The 24549-nt window shown below is 48.8% G+C and overlaps 1 protein-coding gene across 5 annotated transcripts in view; it reads left to right on the forward strand.

Annotated features, from left to right (window-relative positions):
* Positions 1-2287: 2287 nt before the first annotated feature.
* Positions 2288-24549, forward strand: part of TMEM114 (transmembrane protein 114) — a 61991-nt gene continuing 39729 nt past the window's right edge. For 2 of the 5 annotated variants that reach the window (XM_025370784.1, XM_025370787.1), the window contains exons 1-2: positions 2647-2866; positions 3193-3273. In XM_025370784.1, coding sequence (XP_025226569.1) covers positions 2647-2866; positions 3193-3273 — 301 coding nt within the window. Of the gene's footprint in view, positions 2457-2646; positions 2867-3192; positions 3274-20845; positions 20984-23372; positions 23887-24549 lie in introns of those variants that run through there. The other 3 variants (XM_025370786.1, XM_025370782.1, XM_025370783.1) reach the window with 3 other exon arrangements.

Here is a 24549-nt window from a genome sequence, read left to right on the forward strand (position 1 = left end):
AAAAAAAAAAAAAAAAAAAAAAAAAAGAATGGATCACAGGAGTGCCAAGATTTTGATTCCTCAGCCATAAGGTCAGCCTTGAGGGGCCTTTAGTAGCTGTAACTCCTGAGGATTGGTCATCCCCAGTATCTAGAAGCCTCTTCTATTAATGAGCCATGCAAATATAGGTATTTTCTCTGTGTCCCCTGTGTGTAAAAGGCTGGGAAACCTGAACCCTATATTTCTTAAGGGCAGGACTTCTTTTTGGATTGTTCACGCCTATATTCTTAACATAGACTATAGGATCAGACACATAGAAGGTACCAGAAGTATTTCTTTACGGAATAAAAGGTTTTATGGTGGTGAAGAAGGTGGTTGAATGGATAAGAGTGATGGTGATGATAAAGAGGAGAATGGTGCTGGTGCTGGTGGTGGTAGTGATGATGATGATGGTGGTGGTGGTGGTGATGGTAATGATGGCAGTAGTAATAGTGATAATGGTGGTGATGATGGTGATGATGATGGTGATGGTGGTATGATGGTGGTGGTTGGTGGCGGTGGTGGTGATGACGACGATGGTGATGACAATGGCAATGGTGGTGATAGTGATGGTGGTGGTGGTGGTGGTGATGATGATGGTGATGGTGGTGGTGTTGGTGATGCTGCTCCTGGTGGTGATGGTGGTAGTGGTGGTGATGGTGGTGATGAAGATGATGGTGATGGTAGTGATGATGGTGGTGATGCTGGTGGTGGTGTTGGTGATGCTGCTGGTGGTGATGGTGGTGATGGTGATGATGGTGATGATAATGATGATGGTGGTGGCGTTGGTGGGGATGATGGTGATGGTGGTGGTGGTGGTGATGGTGTTGCTGTCCATGGTGATGGTGGTGGTGGTGATGATGGTGATGAAGATGATGGTGATGGTGTTGCTGTCTGTGGTGATGGTGGTAGTGGTGTTGGTGATGCTGCTGGTGGTGATGATGATGGTGATGGTAGTGATGATGGTGGTGGCGTGGTGGGGATGATGGTGATGGTGGTGGTGATGGTGTTGCTGTCCATGGTGATGGTGGTGGTGGTGATGGTGGTGATGATGATGATGGTGATGGTGGTGATGGTGGTGCTGCTGATGGTGATGGTGGTGGTGATGGTGTTGCTGTCCGTGGTGGTGATGATGGTGGTGGTGTTGGTGATGCTGCCGGTGGTGATGGTGGTGGTGATGATGGTGATGTGGTGGTGATGGTGTTGGTGGTGGTGCTGATGTTGGTGATGGTGGTGGTGATGCTGCCGGTGGTGATGGTGGTGGTGATGATGGTGATGTGGTGGTGTTGGTGTTGGTGGTGGTGCTGATGTTGGTGATGGTGGTGGTGATGCTGCCGGTGGTGATGGTGGTGGTGATGATGGTGATGTGGTGGTGGTGGTGTTGGTGGTGGTGCTGATGTTGGTGATGGTGGTGGTGATGCTGCCGGTGGTGATGGTGGTGCTGATGTTGGTGATGGTGGTGGTGATGGTGTTGGTGGTGATGATGGTGGCAGTGGTGGTGATGGTGTTGGTGGTGGTCGTGATGGTATTGGTGATGGTGGTTATGATGGTGATGGTGGTGGTGGTGGTGATGGTGATGGTGGTGGTGATGGTGGCAGTGGTGGTGGCTATGATAATGAAGAAAGACTTTGGGGGTACAAATGATAGATTCTGAGGACCTGGACTACCTCAGTGCTTTAGAGAACTTTTATGAAAAACTGATGTGCCTTTTCCCATTCTAGTTAGCCCAGACTACACTTGAAGGTGGATTTTGGAGGAAGGGTGCTTGGAGCTGGAGGGACTCTTGGAGATGATTTGCAAATCCTGGCAGGACTGTGAGGCCTGCCACACCCCTCCTTCCTACTGCCCCAGGTGGTCCCAAGGCCGCCTTCCCTTCCACACCCGTAGCCTCCAGCGCTCCAAGGCTGGGGACCGCCCCCGTCTGTGCTGCGTGCGCACTCCGAGCTTGTCCTCGGCGGCGAGAAGGAGGGCGCAGAGGGTCAGCTGCGACCCGGCCAGAGCAGGAGCTGCGGGAAGACCCTGGAGAGCAGGGCTGGGAGTGGGGAGCTGGCAGTGTGGCGCCAAGAAAAAGGGTTAGGGCGGAAAGCCAGAGTCAGAGGCAGAGAGGGTAGCAGAGAGGGGAGCATCTCGGGTCGGGGGAAGGGTTCGTGGAGAGTGAGGCAGGGGAATGGAGGGAGTAGGGGTCTGGGGAAAGTGAGGATTTTGAAGTGAGAGAGTCCGCTTGGACTGGGCGTGGAGGGCTGAGGTTGGAGTGGGGCTGGGGGACAAGGTGGGTTAAGGTGCTGGTGGGGAAGGACTAGGGCTTCCAGGAGGGTCTGAAGGCGGAGGTGGAGGTCGGACAGCACACAGGTGAGGGGGTCTGCAGGTAGAGCTGGCATTGGAGGGCTGGGAACGTGGACGGGGGCTGAGCGGGCGCGCGTGCAGATCGGAGCCGGCAGGTGAGGCTCTGAGGGTGGATCCAGGGTCTGAGCTAGGGCCAGGGGTCCAAAGGAAAGGCTTTCAGATCTGAGCTCGGCGGCTCCGGCGGTGGAGCTGGGAGCCCGCGGTGGCCTACTGGTGACGGGGGCGGGCACAGAGGGGTCGCGCCTCGGCCGCAGGAACCCGCGGCTGCTGGTCCTGGGCTCGGCGATGCGGGTGCACCTGGGCGGGCTGGCCGGCGCGGCTGCGCTGACCGGGGCGCTCAGCTTTGTGCTTCTGGCGGCCGCCATCGGCACGGACTTCTGGTACATCATTGACACCGAGAGACTGGAGAGGAGCGGCCCGGGGGCGCAGGACCTGCTGGGGTCCATCAATGGCAGCCAGCTGGAGCCTCTGAGCTCCCACTCCGGTCTCTGGCGGACCTGCCGGGGTAAGGGTGCACCCCGGGGCTGGGAGCTGTGGCTGCGAACTCCCCCTGCGCGGTGCCCTGCTCGCTTGGGACCTGTTGCTTGGCGCGCTCTCCTCCCCCAAGTTCCTAGAATGCAATGTCTAGAGACTCGGGGGGAAGGTGAGCAGAAGGCCGGGACTGTGAAAGCCCTTCCGAGAGGCGCCCCGCCTGCGATCCCAACTGCTCTAGTTCTCCCCATGCCCTCCCCGGGTGGGGCACTTAGGGTGAGCATGGGGGCAAAGCCGCAGACGGGGGTTCTGCGCAGAACTCCGGGGTCCTGCGCCCATGGATTCCTCCGTCCTATCCAGTCCAGAGCCCGTGCACACCGCTGATGAACCCCTTCTGGCTGGAGAACGTGACAGTCAGCGAATCCAGCCGGCAACTTCTCAGTGAGTCCGGGGAGGGTGAGGATGGAGGAAGCGCCCCAGTCCTAGCCGTGGGTTCTGGAGCCTTTCCCCAAACAGCTGGGCTTCAGAGCTTGCGGAGGGGGTGGCTGGGGTGGCCTCTGACAGTCTGGCCTGAGAATGCAGTGGCCATAAGACCCAGGGTTGGGGTCTCTCCTGATCCACCTGTGACGTTTTATGGTTTAGGGTTCATTCAGCTGACATTGACTAATGGCGTTCTTTGCACCGTTTTGATTGATGGTTAAGACACAGGCCATCCCCTTAAGGAGCTCACAATGGTGCTGGGGACAAATGTGGAGATGCGCAGTTAGAGTTCAGAGTGAAGAGCAGCGTGATGAGGGGAAGGTGGGAAGACCCTGCAGAGACCTAAATTAGCCTGGGGAGGTGAATGGTGAAAAGAGAGGTCTCATTCCACAGATTCCATGCCAGCGTTGTTTGTATCCACATTTCCTAGAACAAGGACTTTGCAGTAGTGGGGTACGATAAAAATTTGCATATAAATATGTGATTGGAGCCAGGCAATTAGGAGGTGGGAACAGCCCCTCCTCCCAGGGCCATTGTGTCCCTGTTATTCAGAGCTGGTTCTTAGTACCCAGCTCAGCGCCTGGAACTCAGTAAAAGTTGTGAGGACTGAAAGCAAGAAAGGAAATGGGATGAACGAGCATTTGTGGAGGGAGGGAAGTAAACGTAACAGTTCAATTCATTGAGGCTTGCGATAAGCCAGACATGGAGCGAACTGCTTTTCATCTATGTCTTCATTTGATTCCTACAGCCACACCCTATGAAGTTATCAGTATCTTCATTTCTGCCTTCATTTTTCCAATGAGGAGGCCCAGAGAGGTTCTGTAGGACGATCTGATGAGGAAATGAAGACTGAGTTTTGTAGGCTTTGAAAATGTGGGCAGGTTTTTTTTGAGACAGGGTCTTGCTCTGTCACCCAGGCTGGAGTACAGTGGCACAATCTTGGCTCACTGCAACCTCCTCCTCCCAGGTTCAGGCAATTTTCCTGCCTCAGCCTCCCGAGTAGCTGAAACTACAGGTGCTTGCCACCACGCCCGGCTAATTTTTTGTATTTCTAGTACAAATGGGGTTTCATCATGTTGGCCGGGCTGGTCTCGAACTCCTGACCTCAAGTGATCTGCCCATCTCAGCCTTCCAAAGTGCTAGGATTACAGGTGTGAGCCACTGCATTGGTACCAGGTTTTTTTTTTTTTTTAATTAAAAAAGATATTTATTTATTTATTTATTTTAAATAGTGATAGGGTCTTACTATGTTTCCCAGGCTGGTCTTGAACTCCTGGCCTCAAGTGATGTTCCTGCCTTGGCTTCCCAAAGTGTTGGGATTTCAGCTGTGAGCCACTGTGCCTGACCTTCTCCCTCGACCCAACCCTACCCAGAGACAGGGTCTTGTTCTGTTGCCCAGGCTGGAATGCAGTGGCATGATCATAGCTCACTGCAGCCTCAAACTCCTAAGCTCAAGCGATCTTCCTGCCTCAGTCTCTCAAAGTGCTGAGATTATAGGCATGAGCAGTTTTTGATAGACTTATTGAGGCTGGGGATACAAAAATAGACAAGTGCCTAGCATGGCCCACAAGGCCTGGTAGGTCCCTCTCCAGCCCCATTCTCCCTTTTACTCCTTTCTCTCCAGCTGGGCTGGCCTTGGTCAGTTCTTGGAACATGCCAAGTTTCCTCCTGCCACAAAGATTTTGCACAGGCTATTCCTTCTACCTGGAATCTCCCTGCTTTTATCCCACCACCTTGACTTGGCTAACTCCCACTCATAGTGCAGGTTGTATGACTTTTTTGGGGGGGGGTTTAAATCTGACTCCTTCGTTAGATTGAAAGCTTCATGGGGACAAGGACCATGTCTATCTTGCCACTGCTGAATTCCCAATATTTAGCATAGAACCTGGCACATAGTAGCCCATGAGTCAAAGTTTGCTGAACAAACATGTTAGTGAGTGCAAATTATATTATGCTGTAGGTGGAGCTCAATATATGTATTTATTGTATGAATGTATGGGTTTATGGTGAACTGAAACTGTTTCTCTAAAGTCCAGAGGCATGCTGGAAATATTGAACAACTGGATCTCTGCAAAATTAAAAGAAATAAAGCCCTGGTTTGTAGCATTTGCCAATTTCTGTGGTGCAAATACTTCCACCATGGCCAATTTCAAGATACCAACATGATGTTACCTGGCTCACAAAATTCTCAAAATCTTAATCGGCTCTGATGAGTTGATGAGTCAGCTCCTGCACACTGCTCTGTAAAGTCCCACCAAAGGAGACGTACCCTAGACACCTGGAATGTGTGGGAGTTGACGAAAGGTGAAAGTACTGCATGCTCTGTCCTGAGCCCCAAACTGCACAACGGGGAACTTTGAGTGTCTTTGAAGCACTGTTTCAAGAATTATAAGAATTTGGCCAGGCGTGGTGGCTCATGTCTGTAATCCCAGCACTTTGGGAGGCCGAGGCAGATCATCTGAGGTCAGGAGTTCGAGACTAGCCTGGCCAACAGGATGAAACCCCATCTCTGCTAAAAATATAAAAATTAGCCTGGTTTGGTGGCACATGCCTGTAGTCCCAGCTACTCAGGAGGCTGAGTCACAAGAATCGCTTGAACCTGGGAGGCAGAGATTGCAGTGAGCTGAGATTGCGCCACTGCATTCCAGCCTGGGCAACAGAGTGAGACTCTGTCTCAAAACAACAACAACGACAACAGAAAACGAATTATAAGAATTATTGTCATGGAAGTGAGGGAAATGGGGGTCACGTCCCAGCTAAAACCCTCATAGAGGCCTTCTGTGATCCTGGGATAGGTGTCTTAACCTCTCTGGGCCTCAGTGTTCACATCCATCAAAATGAGATGTGGATACCATCAAGGGATATGGTTAGAATTCCATGAGAGGGGATAAAAATGGATGAACAAAATGGACCTTGCCTAGGACCAGTCATAAAGGAATGACCAGACTTGTCAGCAAGGAGTGACTTGACACAAAGGTTCCAGACATATGGTAAGTGCTTAGTAAGCATGAACTCTTCCTTTGCCCTTCCTTCCAGCCTCCTTCTAGAGGTAGTAACATCTATGGAGTGCTGATCCTTTGCCAAGCTGGGTGTGGGCATTCAGCTGACTTATTACATCCGTGAGTCAGTTGGACAGCTAACCACAGTAGGCACTGGGCTGGCTTCCTCTTCAAACTTGACAATGCAACAACTCTGCTTGTTCCAGGATTTTGAGAAACAGCATAATTCACATGCACAGTCTATTCACTCGTTCATCCTCAGTCCTAGGGCTAACCGGCAGTTTCACCGCCAAGTAGGCAAGTGACCATGGGCGTTTCCTTATTTTGTTATACCTCTCTGAACCTCAGTTCCCTCCTGTGCAAAATGAGGATAACTGTCATCTCTTTTTCTAAGGTTATTGTGAGGCTAAAACAGGAGAGTGTATTTAAAGAGCCTAATGTGGTGCCTGGCCTCCGTAAGTGTGCTATAAGTGGTAGCTGCTATTATTTCCATTATATCATCCAGGAAAAAGGACAAGCTGCCCCTTCATACCATGTACTCCTTGCAAATCACCCCCAGAAAGAGCTTTTTTTTTTCCTCTGCATAATCTCTTTTTCTTCCAAAATGAATTTTGAGTTTGGTCCAAGCTCTTCTATTACATGAAGACATTTCATTCCTTTAAGGACCTGCTGCAGAGGCCATAGAGGAGAAGCTAGCTGACAAGCAGCATGTTCGACGAGCAGCATGTTCTCTTAAGTTCAGCCTCCTAGACAAATCCTTGTGGGGGAAGAAATCTTGATTTTTCCTCTAAGAAAACCCTCAGAGAGAGACCACTTCAGTGCCAAGTAATTCGCTGTAATCACCTGGCAGATGGAGGGCTGTGAGGGAAGTCCCACGATCTAACTTGCCTTCTGATATGGTTTGGCGGTGTCCCCACCCAAATCTCACCTTGAATTGTAGCTCCCTTAATTCCCACGTGTTATGGGAGGGATCTGGTGGGAGGTAATTGAATCATGGGAGCAGGTCTTTCTCCTGCTGTTCTTGTGAGAGTGAATAAGTCTCATGAGAGCTGATGGTTTTATAAAGGGGGTTCCCCTGCACAAGCTCTCCTGCCTGCCACCATATAAGACGTGACTTTGCTCCTCATTCACCTTCAGCCAGGATTGTGAGGCCTCCCCAGCTGTGTGGAACTGTGAGTTCATTAAACCTCTTTCTTTTATAAATTACCCAGTCTCAGGTATGTCTTTTTTTTTGTTTGTTTTTTGAGATGGGGTTTTGCTCTTGTTGTCTAGGCTGGAGTGCAATGGTACGATCTTGGCTCACTGCAACCTCCACCTCCTGGGTTTAAGTGATTCTCCTGCCTCAGTCTCCTGAGTAGCTGGGATTACGGGTGCCCACCACCACACCTGGCTATTTTTTTGGTATTTTTAGTAGAGACGGGGTTTCATCATGTTGGCCAGGCTGGTCTTGAACTCCTGACCTCAGGTGATCTGCCTGCCTCGGCCTCCCAAAGTACTGGGATTACAGGGTGGGCCACTATGCCCAGCCAGGTATGTCTTTATTAGCAGCATGAGAACAGAGTAACACATCTCCTTAATTCTACGTAGCCACCTTGGGAGAGTGGAGTTGAGCAGAAATATCAACTCCATAAACAGGTACATCCCATAACCTCCACTCTTTCAGCCACAGAGAGAAGTGTTCAATGAAACAGGTTCCTTGTCAGCAAAATCCACTTTGCTGAATGAAGTGTTTTGCCTTCCAGATTAGCTCTGGGGAAGTCATGGATTTGTTTCTTGGGCTAGGGACTGGAATTATTTTTGGTAGAAAGGAGGTCTTCAAATTCAGCACAGTGCAGATGAAAGAGCTATGGTTTAGAATGAACCAGGCTAGCTGTATCAGCCAGGATCTTTTTGGTGGCAAGTGACAGAAACTCAAATCCTACGGGCTTCAATGAGAAAAGAAATTACTGGTTCAGGTAACTGAAAAGCTCATGTCTGCTGGAATCCACTGTTAAACTCAATTTCTTTCCTCTTTGTTTTGGGCTTTGCTTTCTTCTGTTTAGAGTTCTGCTTTCAGCTAAATCCTCTCCCACCTTAGCAACCCTAGTAAGAGAGACGTTTTGTTTCTCAAGAATTCCACCAAACTTCCAGCTAGGTTTTCTACTGGACCACATTGGGTCACATGCTCAGTCCTGAGCCAATCCCTGGAGCCAAGGGGATGGAATATGCTGATTGGCCAGGCTGAGTCATGTGCCCACTTATAACCCGGGTGGGTTGGGATCAGCTCCATAGATAGGGGTGGGAAGGTGGGGAGGAGTGGTCACATGGTCACAGGCAGATCAAGTTGCTATTGTTAGGTGTAGGGGTGGTCAAAACCCACATGTGTCTATATCACTGGGGTTCAAATCCTGGCCCTACTTCTTGCTGGCTGTGGGACTTTTTTTTTTTTTTGAGACAGAGTCTTGCTCTGTTGCCCAGGCTGGAGTGCAATAGCATGATCATAGCTCACTGCAGCCTCCACCTCCCAGGCTCAAACAGTTCTCCTGCCTCAGCCCCCCAAGTAGCTGGGACCACAGATATTCACCATTACACCCGACTAATTTTTGTATTTTTTTTTTTGTAGAGGTGGGGGTCTTACTATGCTGCCCAGGCTGGACTGGAACTCTTGGGCTCAAGCGATCCTCCTGCCTTGGCCTCCCAAAGTGCTGGGATAACAGGCCTGAACCACTGTGCTCGGCCAGCTGTGTGACTTCTGATGAGTCACCTGCATCCACAAATGGGCTGTTCTAAGATGAAATGAGATCGCATAAACAAAGCAGCCAGCACTGGGCCTTGCGCATAGTAGGAGCTCAGTTAATGCCTCCTCTTCCTACTCTAATTCATATTGCCATCCTGAGCCTCAAGCTTTTCATCTATGAAATAGAGCGAATCATTGCAGACCCACCAGACACATTTATTTGCTCAGTACATACTGATTGCATCCCCAGTACTGGGCCAGCTGCCTGGTGTAGAACATGGTGAGACAGTTGCTGTGTGCCGGACACTATTCTGAGCTCTTGGTTTGTATCTACTCATTTAATCTTCACAGCAGCCCAAGAGGCACTATTATTATCATCCTTATTTTGCAGATGAGACATAGAGAAGTTAGGTATGGTATTTAAGTTTGCACAGTAACTGGAACTTCTAGGATTTGAACCCTAGCAGTTTCTCCTTCTCTCTCTTTCTCTCTTTCTCTCTTTCTTTCTTTCTTCCTCCCTCCCTCCCTCCCTCCCTCCCTTCCTTCCTTCCTTCCTTCCTCCCTCCCTCCCTCCCTCCCTCCCTCCCTCCCTCCCTTCCTTCCTTCCTTCCTTCCTTCCTTCCTTCCTTCCTTCCTTCCTTCCTTCCTTTCGTCTGTGTCTCGCTCTGTTGCCCAGGCTGGAGTGCAGTGCTGAGATCTCGGCTCACTGCAGCTTCCACCTCCTGGATTCAAGCAATTATCCTGAGCCTCCTGCTTCAGCCTTCTGAGTAGCTGGGACTACAGATGTGCACCACCATGCCCGGATACTTTTTGTATTTCTGTAATTTTAGTAGAGATGGTGTTTCACCATTTTGGCCAGGCTGGTCTCCAACTCCTGACCTCAAGTGATCCGCCCACCTCGGCCTCCCAAAGTGCTGGGATTACAGGCATGAACCACCACACCCAGCCTACCTAGCAGTTTGTTTCTACTCCGTTGAAGCAATGCAACACTGATTATAGTTTCAGTGTAATGTGTGTATATTAAGACTAGAGGTCATGGTAGCCCAGAGGAGCTCCTAGCCTGTTTCTGGGGTTCAGAGTCCTGCTATCCAACATTGCCTCTTTCAGACAGGAAACCAGAGACCTGCATTACGGGAAGAAACAGCAGATTCAGAGTCATGAGGCAGGACTGAGCTTGGTATGTTCCAGAAATAGTGTTTCTGGAGGCTGATGTGGAAAGTGCTTCTTCAGGGCACTTCCTGTTTTTTTTTTTTTCTATGTCTTACCTCAGCTGTGTCTCCTAAGAGCCCGTGAGAGAGGCCAGGCTGGCCAGATGAGGACACCAGACCCAGAGAGGTCAGACGCCTTGTCCAACACAGCACGCTAGTGGTGGAAGCTGAACTGAGAGGAAGTGGTCTGGCCTGGCTGTCCTCCGAGGCGACCAGGTTGGAAAATCACAAGATTTGATTTCCAGTTTCTCTGGGTGCTGGGCTGTTGCAGTGACATGGAAAATTAAAACCAGCCCACCCACGATGCCTGGTGCAAATTGCAAGAGTGGAGGAGGTGAGGGACAGAGCAAGGATTGGGAACATAAGTGGATGAAGAGGCTGCCTGAGCCCAGGAGGGAGGAACTCTCGGTGTGATTTACGCATAGCTGTGCTGCAGGCAGGCAGGGAGGGAGCAGGTGCCTGTGGATCTTCGCTCCTCTGGGCACAAGGGACTGGGCTTCAGGCTGCCTTTCTGAGGTGCCCATTAAAAAGTCAAGGCCACATTTTAAACTAAAAGAAGTTCATATTTAAAGCAAGTCCACTTCTGGCTGGGCCCGGTGGCTCACACCTGTAATCCCAGCACTTTGGGAGGGCAAGGTGGTGGATCACTTGAGGCCAGGAGTTTGAGAGCAGCCTGGCCAACGTGGCAAAACCCTGTCTCTACTAAAAATACAAAAATTAGCCAGGCATGGTGGCGTGTGCCTGTAGTCCCAGCTACTTGGGAGTCTGAGGCACAAGAATTGCTTGAGCCCAAGAGTCAGAGGTTTCAGTGGGCCGAGATCACACAATTGCATTCCAGCCTGGGCAACAGAGTGAGACTCTGTCTCTCTCTCACACACACAAGTCCACTTATTAGTATTGGCCATGTGAGGCTTCTAGGAAGTTCACCATACCAGTTTGAAACTGAAAAACAAGATATGTACAGCCTCAGTGTCCACAGATGGAGAAATGGCTAGACATTTATAGGTGTATATTCATGTTATGAAATATTATGTAGCCTGTAAAAAGAATCTACTAATGCATATTAGTATTAATATTATATAGCCTATAAAAAGAAAATATTAAGATGTATTGTGGAATGAAAAAAGCAAGTTACAGAGTGTTATGGGCAGTAGGATGTCATTTATTATCCCCCCTCAAAGAAACTCCCCAATATTACACCTTTTCTGCGGGTATATAACAAAATTGTAAGATGCACGTTCATGTGCCATTAAGATAGACAAATATACTGCCAATTATGATTGTGAGGTGCTGTGGATGGTCAAACATACTCTGTTTTCAGATCTGTTAAAGTATGATAAAGGCTGGGTGTGGTGGCTCACACCTGTAATCCCAGCACTTTGGGAGGCTGAGGCAGATGGATCACTTGAGCTCCAGAGTTCTAGACCAGTCGGGGCAACATGGTGAAACCCTGTCTCTACCAAAAATACAAAAAATTAGCTGGACGTGGTGGCATGCACCTGTGGTCCCAGCTACTTGGGAGACTGAAGTCGGAGGTTGCTTGAGCCTGGGAGATGGAGGTTGCAGTGAGCCGAGTGCCCATGGCACTTCAGCCTGGGTGTTAGAGTGAGACCCTGTCTCAGAAACAAACAACAAAAAAAGTATGATGAAGTGTGCATTGTAGAATTTGAGGAATATGTGAATATATAGAAAAATTATAAATGTATAAAAACAGGGAAGATGCACACTGAGTCATTTACAGAGGTTACTCTGCAAAGGAGAGGAAGACACAGGACTTGGAGTGGTGACCAAAAGGGTCTTGTTTTAATTTTTTCTTTTTTTAAATTTCTTTTGAGATGGAGTCTCGCTCTGTTGCCCAGCCTGGAGTGCAGTGGTGTGATCTCACCTCACTGCAGCCTCCGCCTCCCAGGTTCAAGTGATTCTCCTGCCTCAGCCTCCCGAGTAGGTGGGATTACAGGTGCATGTCACCACATCCGGCTATTTTTTGTGTTTTTACAAGAGACAAGTTTTCGCCATGTTGGCCAGGCTGATTGCAAACTCCTGGGCTCAAGTGATCTGCCTGCCTTGGCCTCCCAAAGTGCTGGGATTACAGGCATGCATCATACTGGGCCTTGTTTCAATTTTTTTCTAAGAAGAATGTTATCACGTGCTGATGTAAAGCAAGCTCCAAGAGGGCTGCCTCTGTGGTTGGATTTCTCATTAGTGTGGCTCGTAGGGTTATTTTTGATCCCGGCTCACCTCTCCAGCTGCAAGAGCTGAGATATTGCTACTTTGGATGTCTCCTGCTTCTGGATGTTGGCATTTTCTGTCCCCACTTTTGGGAATCCCTCTCCTCCCTCTCAGCCCAGTTAACGCCTCACCGTCTTGTCTCCAGGTCTCAGCTGAGACCTCTCCCCACTCAGGAAGCCTTTCTTAACTTCTCAAGCTCGAGTACGTGTCCACGTCTGCAGTCCCATGACCCCTTTGTCTACTTCCTTTGTAATCTCATTCCAGCTCTGGCACTTCATGGCCATTAGATCTTGGGGCATTTGATGTAAGTTCCCTGAACCTCAATTTTCCCACCTGTGAAATGGGAATTAAAAACTCCTACCTGGTAGAGTCTAAGTTGAAGATGAGAAAGAGACAATTATTCTCATATTCGGTGCCCACGGCTCTAGAAGGTCGGAGTCCAATTGACAGGTGAGGAAAACGAGACTTTTGAGCGATGATGTGGTTTGCTTGGGTAAGAGGCAGAGTCAGGATTTGAACCCACGTCTTTGCTTGGAGACTCCTGCTCTTTCCATATCCTAACAATACCTCTTGGAGGTAGTCCCCATCCTCCAGGACAGACTCAAGGAGATATATATATATATATATATATTTTTTTTTAAAGCCACTTCCTTACCAGGCATAACAGGACTGCATAGCTCTGAGCTCTTTCTGAAGTCTCAAAGTCACACTGACAAGGTTAGAAAATAAAGGCGGTGATATTTCTTCCTTGTAGTAAGTGGATCCTGAGACCTTCTTCTTTTGCCAGAGCTTTGGATGTTCCTGGGGTAAGAGACATCCTTCCAGTCTGCGTAAGAGCACTGACCACTTCGGGGCTTCCCGACCTCGCAAACATCATGGAAGACTGCTTTCCCCCTTGAGCAGCTCTTCGAACAGCACGATAATGGAGCAGTCACAAACACTTCTTTTGTTTTTGGTGTGAACATCTTTGCTGATTTCTGGGGTTGCTTTTCTCTTGACTTGCAACAAAGCATTTTGCATCTAAAGTATCTCTGCACTTGGGCACACACGTTTACCATTGATGAAACAATGCCCTGCCATTATTTTATTTTATTTTATTGTTTTGTTTTGTTTTGTTTTCTTGAGATGGAGTCTCGCTCTGTCTTCCAGGCTGGAGTGCAGTGGTACAATCTCGGCTCACTGTGACCTCCGCCTTCGAGGTTCAAGCGATTCTCCTGCTTCAGCCTCCCAAGTAGCTGGGATTACAGGCCTGTGCCACCATGCCCAGCTAATTTTTGTATTTTCAGTAGAAAGGGGGTTTCACCATTTTGCTCAGGCTGGTCTTGAACTTCTGACCTCAGGTGATCCACCTGTCTCAGCCTCTCAAAGTGCTGGGGTTACAGGTGTGGGCCACCAAACCCAGCCAACATTTTAATATTACTAGTAATTCCATGTAATAATCATAGCTATCATCTATTGAGTACCCACTGTATGCCATCCAAGACGTGGTACTGTGTGGATGGCGTTACTCCTAAAAAGATACGCTCATGAACTAAGCCCCAGTACCTGTGAAAGTGATTTATTCAGAAAGAGCATCTTTGCAGGTGTAATTCAGACTCTCGAGATGAGGTAACCTTGGACTAACTTGGTGGGCCCTAAATCCTATGACAAGTGTCCTTATAAGAAGAAGAGAAGGTGGCCATGTGTGGATGGAGGCAGGGATTGGAGTGATGTAGCCACAAGCCAGGGAGCCTCACAGATTGCCAGCGGCTCCCAGGACATGAGAGAGGCAAGGAAGGATTCTCTCCTAGAACCGTCAAAGGGAACATGGTCCTGCTGATATCTCGATTTTGTGCTTTTGGCCTCCAGAACTGTAAGAGACCAACTTCCTGTTGCTTGGAAGCCACCCAGTTTGCCTTCATGTGTTACAGTGGCCACAGGAAACGAATACCACCACCTGGTCCAAGAACAAGGTCTCCCTGCCACTGCCCCCTGTTTTTCTGCATCATCACACTTACTTCCTTTGTGAGACATCACAACCTGCAATGGTCTTTGTTTCCTTGCTTCCTGGCTACTCTGTCTCCTGTGCCCATCTGTGAACTCCATCAGGGCGGTGGCCTTGTTCAATGTGGTGTCCCCAGGCCCTAGGACAGGGCTTGGCCCTCACTGGGGACCCCGAGGCGTTTGTTTCTGAATGAATGCATGTGCTCAGGGTTGAGTGCAGTGCTTCTGAAAACACTGCCGGTGTCTCATGCCTATAATGCCAGCACTCTGGGAGGCCGGGGTGGGTGGATCACTTGAGGTCAGGAGTTCCAGAGCAGCCTGACCAATATAGTGAAATGCTGTCTCTACTAACAAATACAAAAATTATCCAGGAGTGATGGCGGGCGCCTGTAGTCCCAGCTCCTCAGGAGGCTGAGACAGGAGAATTGCTTGAACCCAGGAAGTGGAGGTTGCAGTGATCTGAGATGGAATCACTGCATTCCAGCCTGGGTGACAGAGCAAGACTCCATCTCAAAAAAAAAAAAAAAAAAAAAGAAAGAAAGAAAGAGAAAAAGAAAACATTGCCAATCTGGAAAACAACCCTGCAGGGAGGTCTTAGGTCTTAAATTTTCTTTTCTTTTCTCTTTTTTTTTTTTTTTGTGAGATGGAGCCTTGCTCTGTCGCCCAGGCTGGAGTGCAGTGGCATGATCTCGGCTCACTGCAAACTCCGCCTGCCGGGTTCACGCCATTCTCCTGCCTCAGCCTCCCGAGTAGCTGGGACTACAGGTGCCACCACCACGCCTGGATAATTATTATTATTATTATTTTTGTATTTTTAGTTGAGATGGGGTTTCACTGTGTTAGCCAGAATGATCTCGATTTCCTGACCTCGTGATCCACCCGCCTCGGCCTCCCAAAGTGCTGGGGTTACAGGTGTGAGCCACCGCGCCCGGCCAGGTCTTAAATATTTTTTACAAATGAGGAAATGAGGGCTCAGAGAGGTAAAGGGACTTACCTAAGGTCACAGGGTTAGTAAGAGTATCTGGCTGACCTCAGACCGAAGAGCCTTCTCTCCCAAGACCATCAACAGGGAATGACGGAACTGAGGCGGAAATCCAAGGTTCAGGAAGTTTGCATTTGAGTCCAACGCAGTAGCTGCCCCCGCATCATTCCTCTCTAGCTGTTAAAGGCAGACACCTTTAACAGCTTCAGGGTCTGTGGGAGAAGGAAAGGGCCAATTAGGTCTGCAGAGCAGAGGGAAGGGAAGTGGCTCTGGATGAGGGCTTGAGCCCCAGTCATCTGCTGTGGTCCTTATGTCAAGATGAAAATGGTCCATTTCCGTTTTTCAGATGAGAAAATTGAAGCTTAATGGGGCAGCTTGTCTGAAGTCACATGGCTAGTAAGAACCACACTCAGGTCTGACTCTAAATACTCCACACTTTCCTCTAAAATTCACTGCCTTAAATGGAGGGCCTGTGATCATAGCCTGGCATCTCTGATCTAACACATGGCTGTCTGAGTCTCTTAAGGCACCACTTTCGCCTGACATTACAGCAATTTATGTCTACATCTGAACTTCCTTTCTGAATTATAAGTTCCAAGGAGGTGGGATTTATGTCTGATTCAACTTTGTACCTCTGCAATACCCATCCCAAAATAATGCACCTATTAGATGCTCAGCAAATGCTCAGTTTCCTTCCTTCCTCCCTCCCTCCCTCCCTCCCTCCCTTCCTTCCTTCCTTCCTTCTCTCATTCTTTAACTCAGCCATCCATTGTACAGGGAGCATGTGCTACCTTCTAGGTTCTGGGTTGCAAGTTATTGGGCATTCAGGATGTGCAAGAATACATCACAAGAAAGACATTTTCCAGGTCCTGCTGGCCTTTGATTCCTGCCACCTCTGTCCTGCTCCATCATATCCTCCCCGCTCGCCAGTGCCTGGGAGAGCCCCTGGCCCCTGCCAATGCCCTCCAGCCAGAGACCACTGGGGACACCCCTGCCGTTCAAGTTGGGGTTGATTACTTATTGCAGCAAAGGAGAACACACACCATGGGGAGCCGTGGGGTGTCTCAGTAAGAGGTTGCTAGGAAGGACTTAGGGGATTCGGGCTTTGATGGGGTGGCTTTGGAGGGTCTGAGGAGTTGGAGGCTTGCTTTGGACTGGGTAATATCAGGAAGCGGAGACAATTCTGTGACTGAATATCTCAGTCTTATCTACAGGGAGGCGGACTAGCTGTGTTGAGCAAGTAGGGACACTCATATCAGCTGGGAGAAGGAGGTGTGGATATTCTGTGGGTGGCACAGAGACCTTGTTTTCACCTCTGCTTAGGCAGCCTGTGGAGTGCCCTTGCTAGGCCTCATTGTGTTGTGGTCTCAGATGACCTCGTCTGATGTCAGAGTTCTACGATATTATATCCAGCAGAATACCGCAGTCTAGCTATGAGTGCCACGCCAGTTCCCAGAAGCTGGAAACTGTTTCTTTGTTTTTATTTTTATTTATTTATTTATTTATTTATTTATTTTTATTTTTTAGTAGAGACGGGGTTTCACCATGTTAGCCAGGGTGGTCTTGAACTCCTGACCTCGTGATCCACCCGGCTCGGCCTCCCAAAGTGCTGGGATTACAGGCATGAGCCACCGTGCCCGGCCTGGAAACTGTTTCTTTCTTTCTCTCCATCACAGGGGTTCATTAGAGGCTTGTTGATGAACGGGAATAAGGGCTCATGACCTTAGATCGGTGTTTGGTTGTAACAGGTTTTCCATATTACCAAAAGGTGTGCAAGATTTCACGCACGTTATTTCATTTAGATAGCCCAATATCAAGCTGAGAATAACAATTAACACTTTTATTAGGTTTATGATGTGACAAGTACTATTCTAAGAAGTTTGTCCATTTTATCTCATCCTCAGTACACAATCGTGTGAAGTGCATACTCTTAGTATTCCCATTTAGTTGATGAGAAAACTGAGCCTTGAAAGTTATAAAGTAACTTGCCTACAGCCCCTCAGCTAGAAGTGATAGGGCTGACATTGAAACCCTGGTGAGCATAGGTAGCAGGTGTTGCATCAGTGTTTACTGAAACAATAAACGGAGAAGTGGGGTGACCAGTTGTCCTGGTTTATCCTGCCTGGTCCCTGTAGACACCTATGGTCATGGTAGATAATTTAATACCGTTGATGATTGTTTGATTCTCAAAAGTGTGGTTTGGATGGTCAATCATACAGGTACTCCCATCAACGTGCCTGTAAGAGAGGAACTATCTGTGACTTATTTGTCTTCAGTGTTCAGTGTGGAGCTAGACTCACAGCAGACACTCTTAATATGTTTGCTGACTTTAATAAGTTGTAGGAGATCAGTGGGCAAGTATTTTTGCTCTTGTTTTGCCGACGAGGCTCAGAGTGGTCCAGTCATTTATCCAAAGTCACACAGCTTGTATGGCACAGACTCTTATTCAGTGGTCTTTTGACTGTAACCCCTCACTCTGAAACTACATATGCACCATGTCCCAAATAACCCAGCCCCCACAAAATTGGTGATGATGATTATTTTTATCATATTCACATTCCAGAGGGGGAATATCTTCCCCAGGCGCATTCAGAGATGTGGCTAGCGATGGGAACATTTGCAAGTAGAACAGAACTTGGAATCAATATTATGTTCTAAAACCACAATCCTGGGGAAAAAAAACATAGCGAAGAATAGGGCACACACACAAAGAAAGCTAAACCAAATTTCAGCAGGAGATTTTACAAGTCTCTCCTGGATAACTTGTTCTTACCCAGACATTTAACTGAATGTGGACATCAAGGCAGCTTGCAGCATGACTGTGGAACTCACATGGGGCCGCACCGGCTGCATCAGCTCTGGGAAACCTCATTAATTTCTGAATGAGAAATGATTTCCTTTCTCGGCCACAGTCTGATACGATGGTGTGCGGGGGATGGATTTTAAAGGACTAGGTTTTTCCATGAAATGTGGTACTTCCCTGCCCAAGATTTTTCCCTGAAAAAGAAAGAAAGAAAGGAAGAAAGACCATAGGTCTCATCCCCTGTAATCACATTTTATCCCAGGACAGCCCTGGGAGGAAGTTCAGTCTTGTTTTCTTGACTCACCAAAGTTAGTGCCACTTGAGGGACTAAAGACAAAATGATTTGGTCACAGTGGAGGTCACAGACCAAATTATTATTCTCATCATCTTTATTATTGGTAGAGTTATGATTTATTTAGTGCCTGCTCTATGGGACACAAGACTACACATCTTACTACATCGCCCCATGTTGCCCTATGGTCTTTACAAGTATTATTCTCATGATAATTCTGTGAGCCGTATACTTTTACCTCCATTTCATAAGAAGTGGAAATGGAGGTTCTGAGTAATTACATGACATGCCTAGGACCCCACAGTCAGCCTGAATTCGAATGCAAATAATCTGGCTCTGAAGTCTATATTTTTCATCGCCATGAGGTCATCTCTTAGGCTTCCTCAGTTTTTTTCTTATTGCCTAGAAACTGCCATATTTTTCCTGCCTGAGAGCCACACTATCTAGCTCAAAATTCACTCATTCGCTCACTCATTCTTTCAATATGTTGGTCAACACACATCTCTTCAGCACTTACCATGTCCCAGAACAGAACCTCTGCTAGAAACTCAGGGACACAACTGTGCACAAGAAAATAAGATCTAATAAGATCCTCCTTGCCAAGGAACTCATGTCCTGTCAGGTGAGACATAAAAGTGACTCAGATGCCCTCAATACTAGGTAATAAATGCCTGTCCCTATGGGGTACTGAGGGGGCACAGAGGAAGGGCAGTTGACTGGATAGACAGTGGTGAATACAGAGTAAGGAAACACTTCCCGGAACAAACGATGCTTAGCCTGTACTAAAGGATGAGAAGAAAGTATTTGTTTTCATACTGAAGGATGAGAAGAAAGTATTTATTTTCATACCTATCCTATTGCCAAAAGGATTTAAAGATGCTTGGCATCCAGCTCATAGTAAACAACCAGTACGCATTTGGTAAATGAAAGATGGATTAAAAAAATAACTTTGCACTTGTTTCCCTTTTTTCTTTGGCTGCTGGGAAGCTCAGAGCCAAAGTAGTGGCAGAGGTATAGACCCTGAAACCTTAGACTTCCTCCCGTCCTCTTGCTCTTCCTCCATTCAGCCCCCACCATGGGTCTTGACTTTCATGTCATTCATTCTTTTCTACTTGCTGATTTTATAGATTATATTAATATTTGTGTTTGACTGTTTGGGCTTGGGAGTTCTCTAGAGTTGGTCCCAGATCTTATTAAAGAGGAGGCAAGAGAAATACATTCAATGCAGGACTGTTCTCTAGGTGGACCGTTCGGCTTTGCAATCCAGAGGCAGCATCTCCCCCTTCACTTTGGTTATCCCACACATCATGTGGTCTTCATGCCCTGAGAATAACAGTATCCCCTTGAGTTCTCTCAATGCTCAAAGCCCTTCATCCACAGAGTCCCTGCTCCCCCATCCCATCCAAAAAGCTTGCATGATGCAATCAAGGTGCTGGCAAAAACTTTAAACAAAACAAAACCCAAAAAGCTTGCACGAGGCTCCTCCTTGTGGCGACAAATATGTTCTTGTAGAGAACCGGGCGGGCACTCTGGTCAGTGAAGGATCCTTATCCTTGGGAGAAGGATAACTTCTAAATGATCAGCAAGTGCTGTCCCCAAATGCCATGCTAAAGACCACAGTGGCTTTTAGATCTCTTAAGGTCCCATGGCTGTGGAGGCAGAGCCAAGCACAAACCACTGCCAGCCATCCCCCAATCCCAAGTACTCCCTACACCCAGCTCTTGTAATGAATAATTAATGATGTGTGTGAGCATCTGCACTGTGGCTCCCCTCTTGTTAGAAAACAGCCCTGGCCAGGCACAGTGGCTCACACCTGTCATGCCAGCAATTTGGGAGGCCAAGGTAGGAGGATCGCTTGAGCCCAGGAGTTTGAGACGAGTCTGGGCGACATGTCAAGACCTCATCTTTACCAAAAATCAAAAAATTAGCGAGGTGTGGTGGTGCACACCTGCAGTCCCAGCTACTCGGGCAGCTGAGGTGAAAGGTTCCCTTAAGCCCGGGAGGTTGAGGCTGCAGTGAGCCATGGTCATGCCATTGTACTCCAGCCTGGGTGACAGAGCAAGACCCTGTCTCAAAAACAAAACAAACAATAACAAACAACAACAAAAACAACAACAAAGCACACAGCCTTGCACACGATGTGCCTCAACCACTGTTGCCATGGTCATCACCATCATGAGAAACAGTAGAAGTAATAGTCACAGGGGCAGTGACAGTGTGGATTTTTCCCAGCTCTAGTAGGTGCTTGGAAAGTGTTTGTTGATTGAATGAAGGATGTTAGTAACTCTCCTCTGCCTGCTATCCTCTCTATCTCTTCTAAGCCATGCATGGGACGTTTGTGATTCTGCTGCCGCTCAGCCTGATCCTGATGGTTTTTGGGGGGATGACAGGGTTTCTGAGCTTCCTCCTCCGAGCCTACCTCCTCCTTCTGCTCACTGGAACTCTCTTCCTCTTTGGAGGTAGGTGCCCACCCTGCCTGGCGCTCTGGCTTGTGGTCTGGGGGTTGGGCGGTGGCTACTGTGTATGAACCCTCAGCAAAGGAGGGGGATCCCAGGACCCCCTGGGGTTCATTTTCCCCTTCTGGGATATCAGTTGGAAGAGATGAGTGGTTTCCAGTCCAGAATCACTTCGTCTCTGGTTCCAAGACAGGAGCAGTGCAGAGAGAGCAGCTTCCAAGAATCGCTTTTATTGTTTCACCAAAGAAGCCGCGTACATTACCTTTGCCCGAACTCTTGATGGCTTCAAGCTTTAGGGCTGTGAGCTGGCAAGAGACCCTCATTCCAGCCACCCTCAAGCTCCCCTGCTGATCAGCCGTTCTCATCGATACTGCTTTGATTGACTGAAAAACGGGCAGGACCAGGCTCAGAAAGACAAACACCTCATGGTCTCCTTTCTATGGAGAATCCAGAAGAATCAAATTCAGAGAAACAGAGAATGGAACAGGCTGGTGGGGCAGGGGAGCGGGGGGAGATGTTCGTCAAAGAACACACAATTTCAGTTCAAAAGGAGGAAGTCCAGTGATCTATTGGGCATCACGGTCACATCACGTTAACAACAGCCTATTGTGTTCTTGAAAATCGCTGAGAGTAGATTTTAGTTCTCACCGCACACAAAAGAAATGCTAAGTATGTGAGGCCGTGCCTGTGTTGAATAGCTTGACTGAGCCATTGCACAGTGTACACACGCATATCAAACCCTTGTGCCGTGCACCGTAAATACATACAATTTTTACTTGTCAAGTAAATAGCAGCACACACGAAAACAAGATGAAACAAAACAACAGGTGGACAGACATTGGCTAGGTTCGCACTATTGGTTGGTTCAGTGGACCAGAGGTTTTGAAAAATGGGACCTTGGCCGGGCACGGTGGTTCACGCCTGTAATCCCAGCACTTTGGGTGGCCGAGGTGGGCGGATCATGAGGTCAGGAGATCAAAACCATCCTGGCTAACACGATGAAACCCTGTCTATACTAAAAATATAAAAAATTAGCTGGGTGTGGTGGTGGGTGCCTGTAGTCCCAGCTACTCGGGAGGCTGAGGCAGGAGAATGGTGTCAACCTGGGAGGCGGAGTTTGCAGTGAGCCAAGATCATGCCACTGCACTCCAGCCTGGGCGACAGCGAGACTCCGTCTCAAAAAAAAAAAAAAAAAAAAAGTGGGACCTGGCACATGGCTGGCTGCCTTATGGCTCCCTGTATCCCTGTGTATTTGAAATGTTCCTTAAAAAAAGAAAAAAAAGCAGTGATGACATGCACCCTTGGAATCCACAGAGGGAAAAAAGCAAAAAGGATGTCTGGAGGTGAAAATATTGCAAAGCTCTCATTTCCTCTAACCACTCACTATTATTATTAATACTAGCATTCATAGTTCACCCAATGACAAATTCTCAAAACCAGCACTGCCTGGTAGAAGTTTCTGTGATGGTGGAGAAGTTCCCTAGTCCGTGCTGAGCATTGGGAGCTGCAAACCAGGCCAGGGCAGCGAGTGCTGATGGGGGACTGAGCTGTTAACTTTATTTAAATTAATTAAATTTAAATAGCCATGTGTAACTGGCCAGTAGCTATTGTACTGGACCATGTGGCTCAAATCTAGTATCTGTGGAAAACCACCATGGGCCAGGCACCATTCTAGGTACTGGGGAATTGAAAATGAGCAAAACCAACACGAGCATGTCTGCCCTCTGGAAACTCATGGGAGACAGATGTTAGTTAAATAATTACACAAACACGCCTGCAATCCCAGCACTTTGGGAGGCTGAGACAGGCAGATCACTTGAGGTCAGGAGTTTGAGACCAGCCTGGCCAATATCATGAAACCCTGTCCCTACTGAAAATACAAAAATTAGCCAGGCGTGGTGGCAGCACCTGTAGTCCCAGCTACTCAGGAGGCTGAGACAGGAGAATAGCTTGAACCTGGGAGGCGGAGGTTGCAGCGCAGCAAGCTGAGATTGCACCACTGCACCACCGCACCACCGCACTGGGTGACAGAGCAAGACTCTGTCTCAAAAAAAAAAAAAAAAAAAAAAAAAAAAGACACAAACGAATGCAAAGTTGCAATTGTGATCTGGGCAGTGATGGGCAGCTGTATGTGCTGTGGAATCACTGCTCAGGCAAGTCCAGGAATCGAAGCCTGAGCTGCGATGTGCGGGGAGGGTAGGAGTTGTCCGTGATAGGCAGAGAAGCAGGGGTGAGTGCATCTAGTGGGGAGACCAGCAGGCACAAAGGTCCTGCGGCAGGAAGGAACGAGGACGCTAGACATCGGGCAGCGTGGCTGGGCAGGGCGAGGAGGAGGAGGGGAGTGCTGGGGCGGGATGGGGGTTGATCTGCTGTCCCTTTGCCCTCCCTGCAGCCATGGTGACCCTCGCTGGGATCAGCGTCTACATAGCATATTCAGCTGCCGCCTTCCGGGAGGCGCTGTGTCTCCTGCAGGAGAAGGCCCTCCTGGACCAGGTGGACATCCACTTCGGCTGGTCCCTGGCCCTGGGTTGGATCAGCTTCATCGCGGAGCTGCTCACTGGGGGGGCCTTCCTGGCAGCAGCCCGTGAGCTCAGCCTGAGACGGAGGCAGGACCAGGCCATATGAGCCTGGGCGCTGGGTCATGAAGGGGAGGAAGGGGTTTGGTCCCGGAGCTTCATGGACCCATCTTCATGGGCTGCGGCCTCCTCTTCCTCAAAGGCCACTTGGGGAGGCCAGGCACCCCCCCGTCCCCCACAAGTCCCCGCGGACTAAGCTCGGGGCCTGGCTGTTATCCTAGTGCCTGTGTGCTCATGTCCGTGTGTGTCCGTGTGTGTCCGTGTGGCCTGGAGGAGCCTGAGGGAGTGCCAAACCTCTTTACAAGAAATAAAAACGATGCTTTAATCACACACAGAGTTTTACAGATTGCAAAGTCCTTGCGCCCCCTCCGACTTCATTTCCTTCTCACCCATGTCCCTTGGATCAGCTCCTTGGTGGACCTGAGAAAGGGAGAGGGTGCCCTACCTCCTGGGCCCTGTAGTGCATTGAGCTCTCTCTGGGGAGCTTTGGCCTGGAGTTCCTTTTGCTCTAAAATAACTCTGGCATGACATTGGCTTTCTGCAGGGTCGGGTTAGGTCTGCAATATGAAGCTGCAAGACTCCCAAGAGGCTGGCCAATTGATAGAGCGCTCTTCAAGACTAATCATACCTTTTCCATCCTCCCCCAGAAAAATCCCATCCTCCTTTATCCTGGTGTTCTGCCCCTGGGAATGGGCGCCACCTCCAGGTCCTCTGGGGCAGTGCTGTTCCCATTTAGCGTGCCCGAGACTCTATGGGCTTGTTGATACTCACGGGCTGATGCCACCCCCAGGGTGTCTGAGCCAGGAGGACTGGGTGAAGCCCAAGAACTCACATTTCCTTCCTTCCTTCCTTCCTTCCTTCCTTCCTTCCTTCCTTCCTTCCTTCCTTCCTTCCTTCCTTTTTTTGAGATGGAGTCTTGCTCTGTCACCCAGGCTGGAGTGCAGTGGCGCAATCTTGGCTCACCGCAAGCTCTGCCTCCCGGGTTCACGCCAT

This window comes from Theropithecus gelada, chromosome 20 (assembly GCF_003255815.1).
Source record: "Theropithecus gelada isolate Dixy chromosome 20, Tgel_1.0, whole genome shotgun sequence".
In the NCBI taxonomy this organism is placed as follows: domain Eukaryota; kingdom Metazoa; phylum Chordata; class Mammalia; order Primates; family Cercopithecidae; genus Theropithecus; species Theropithecus gelada.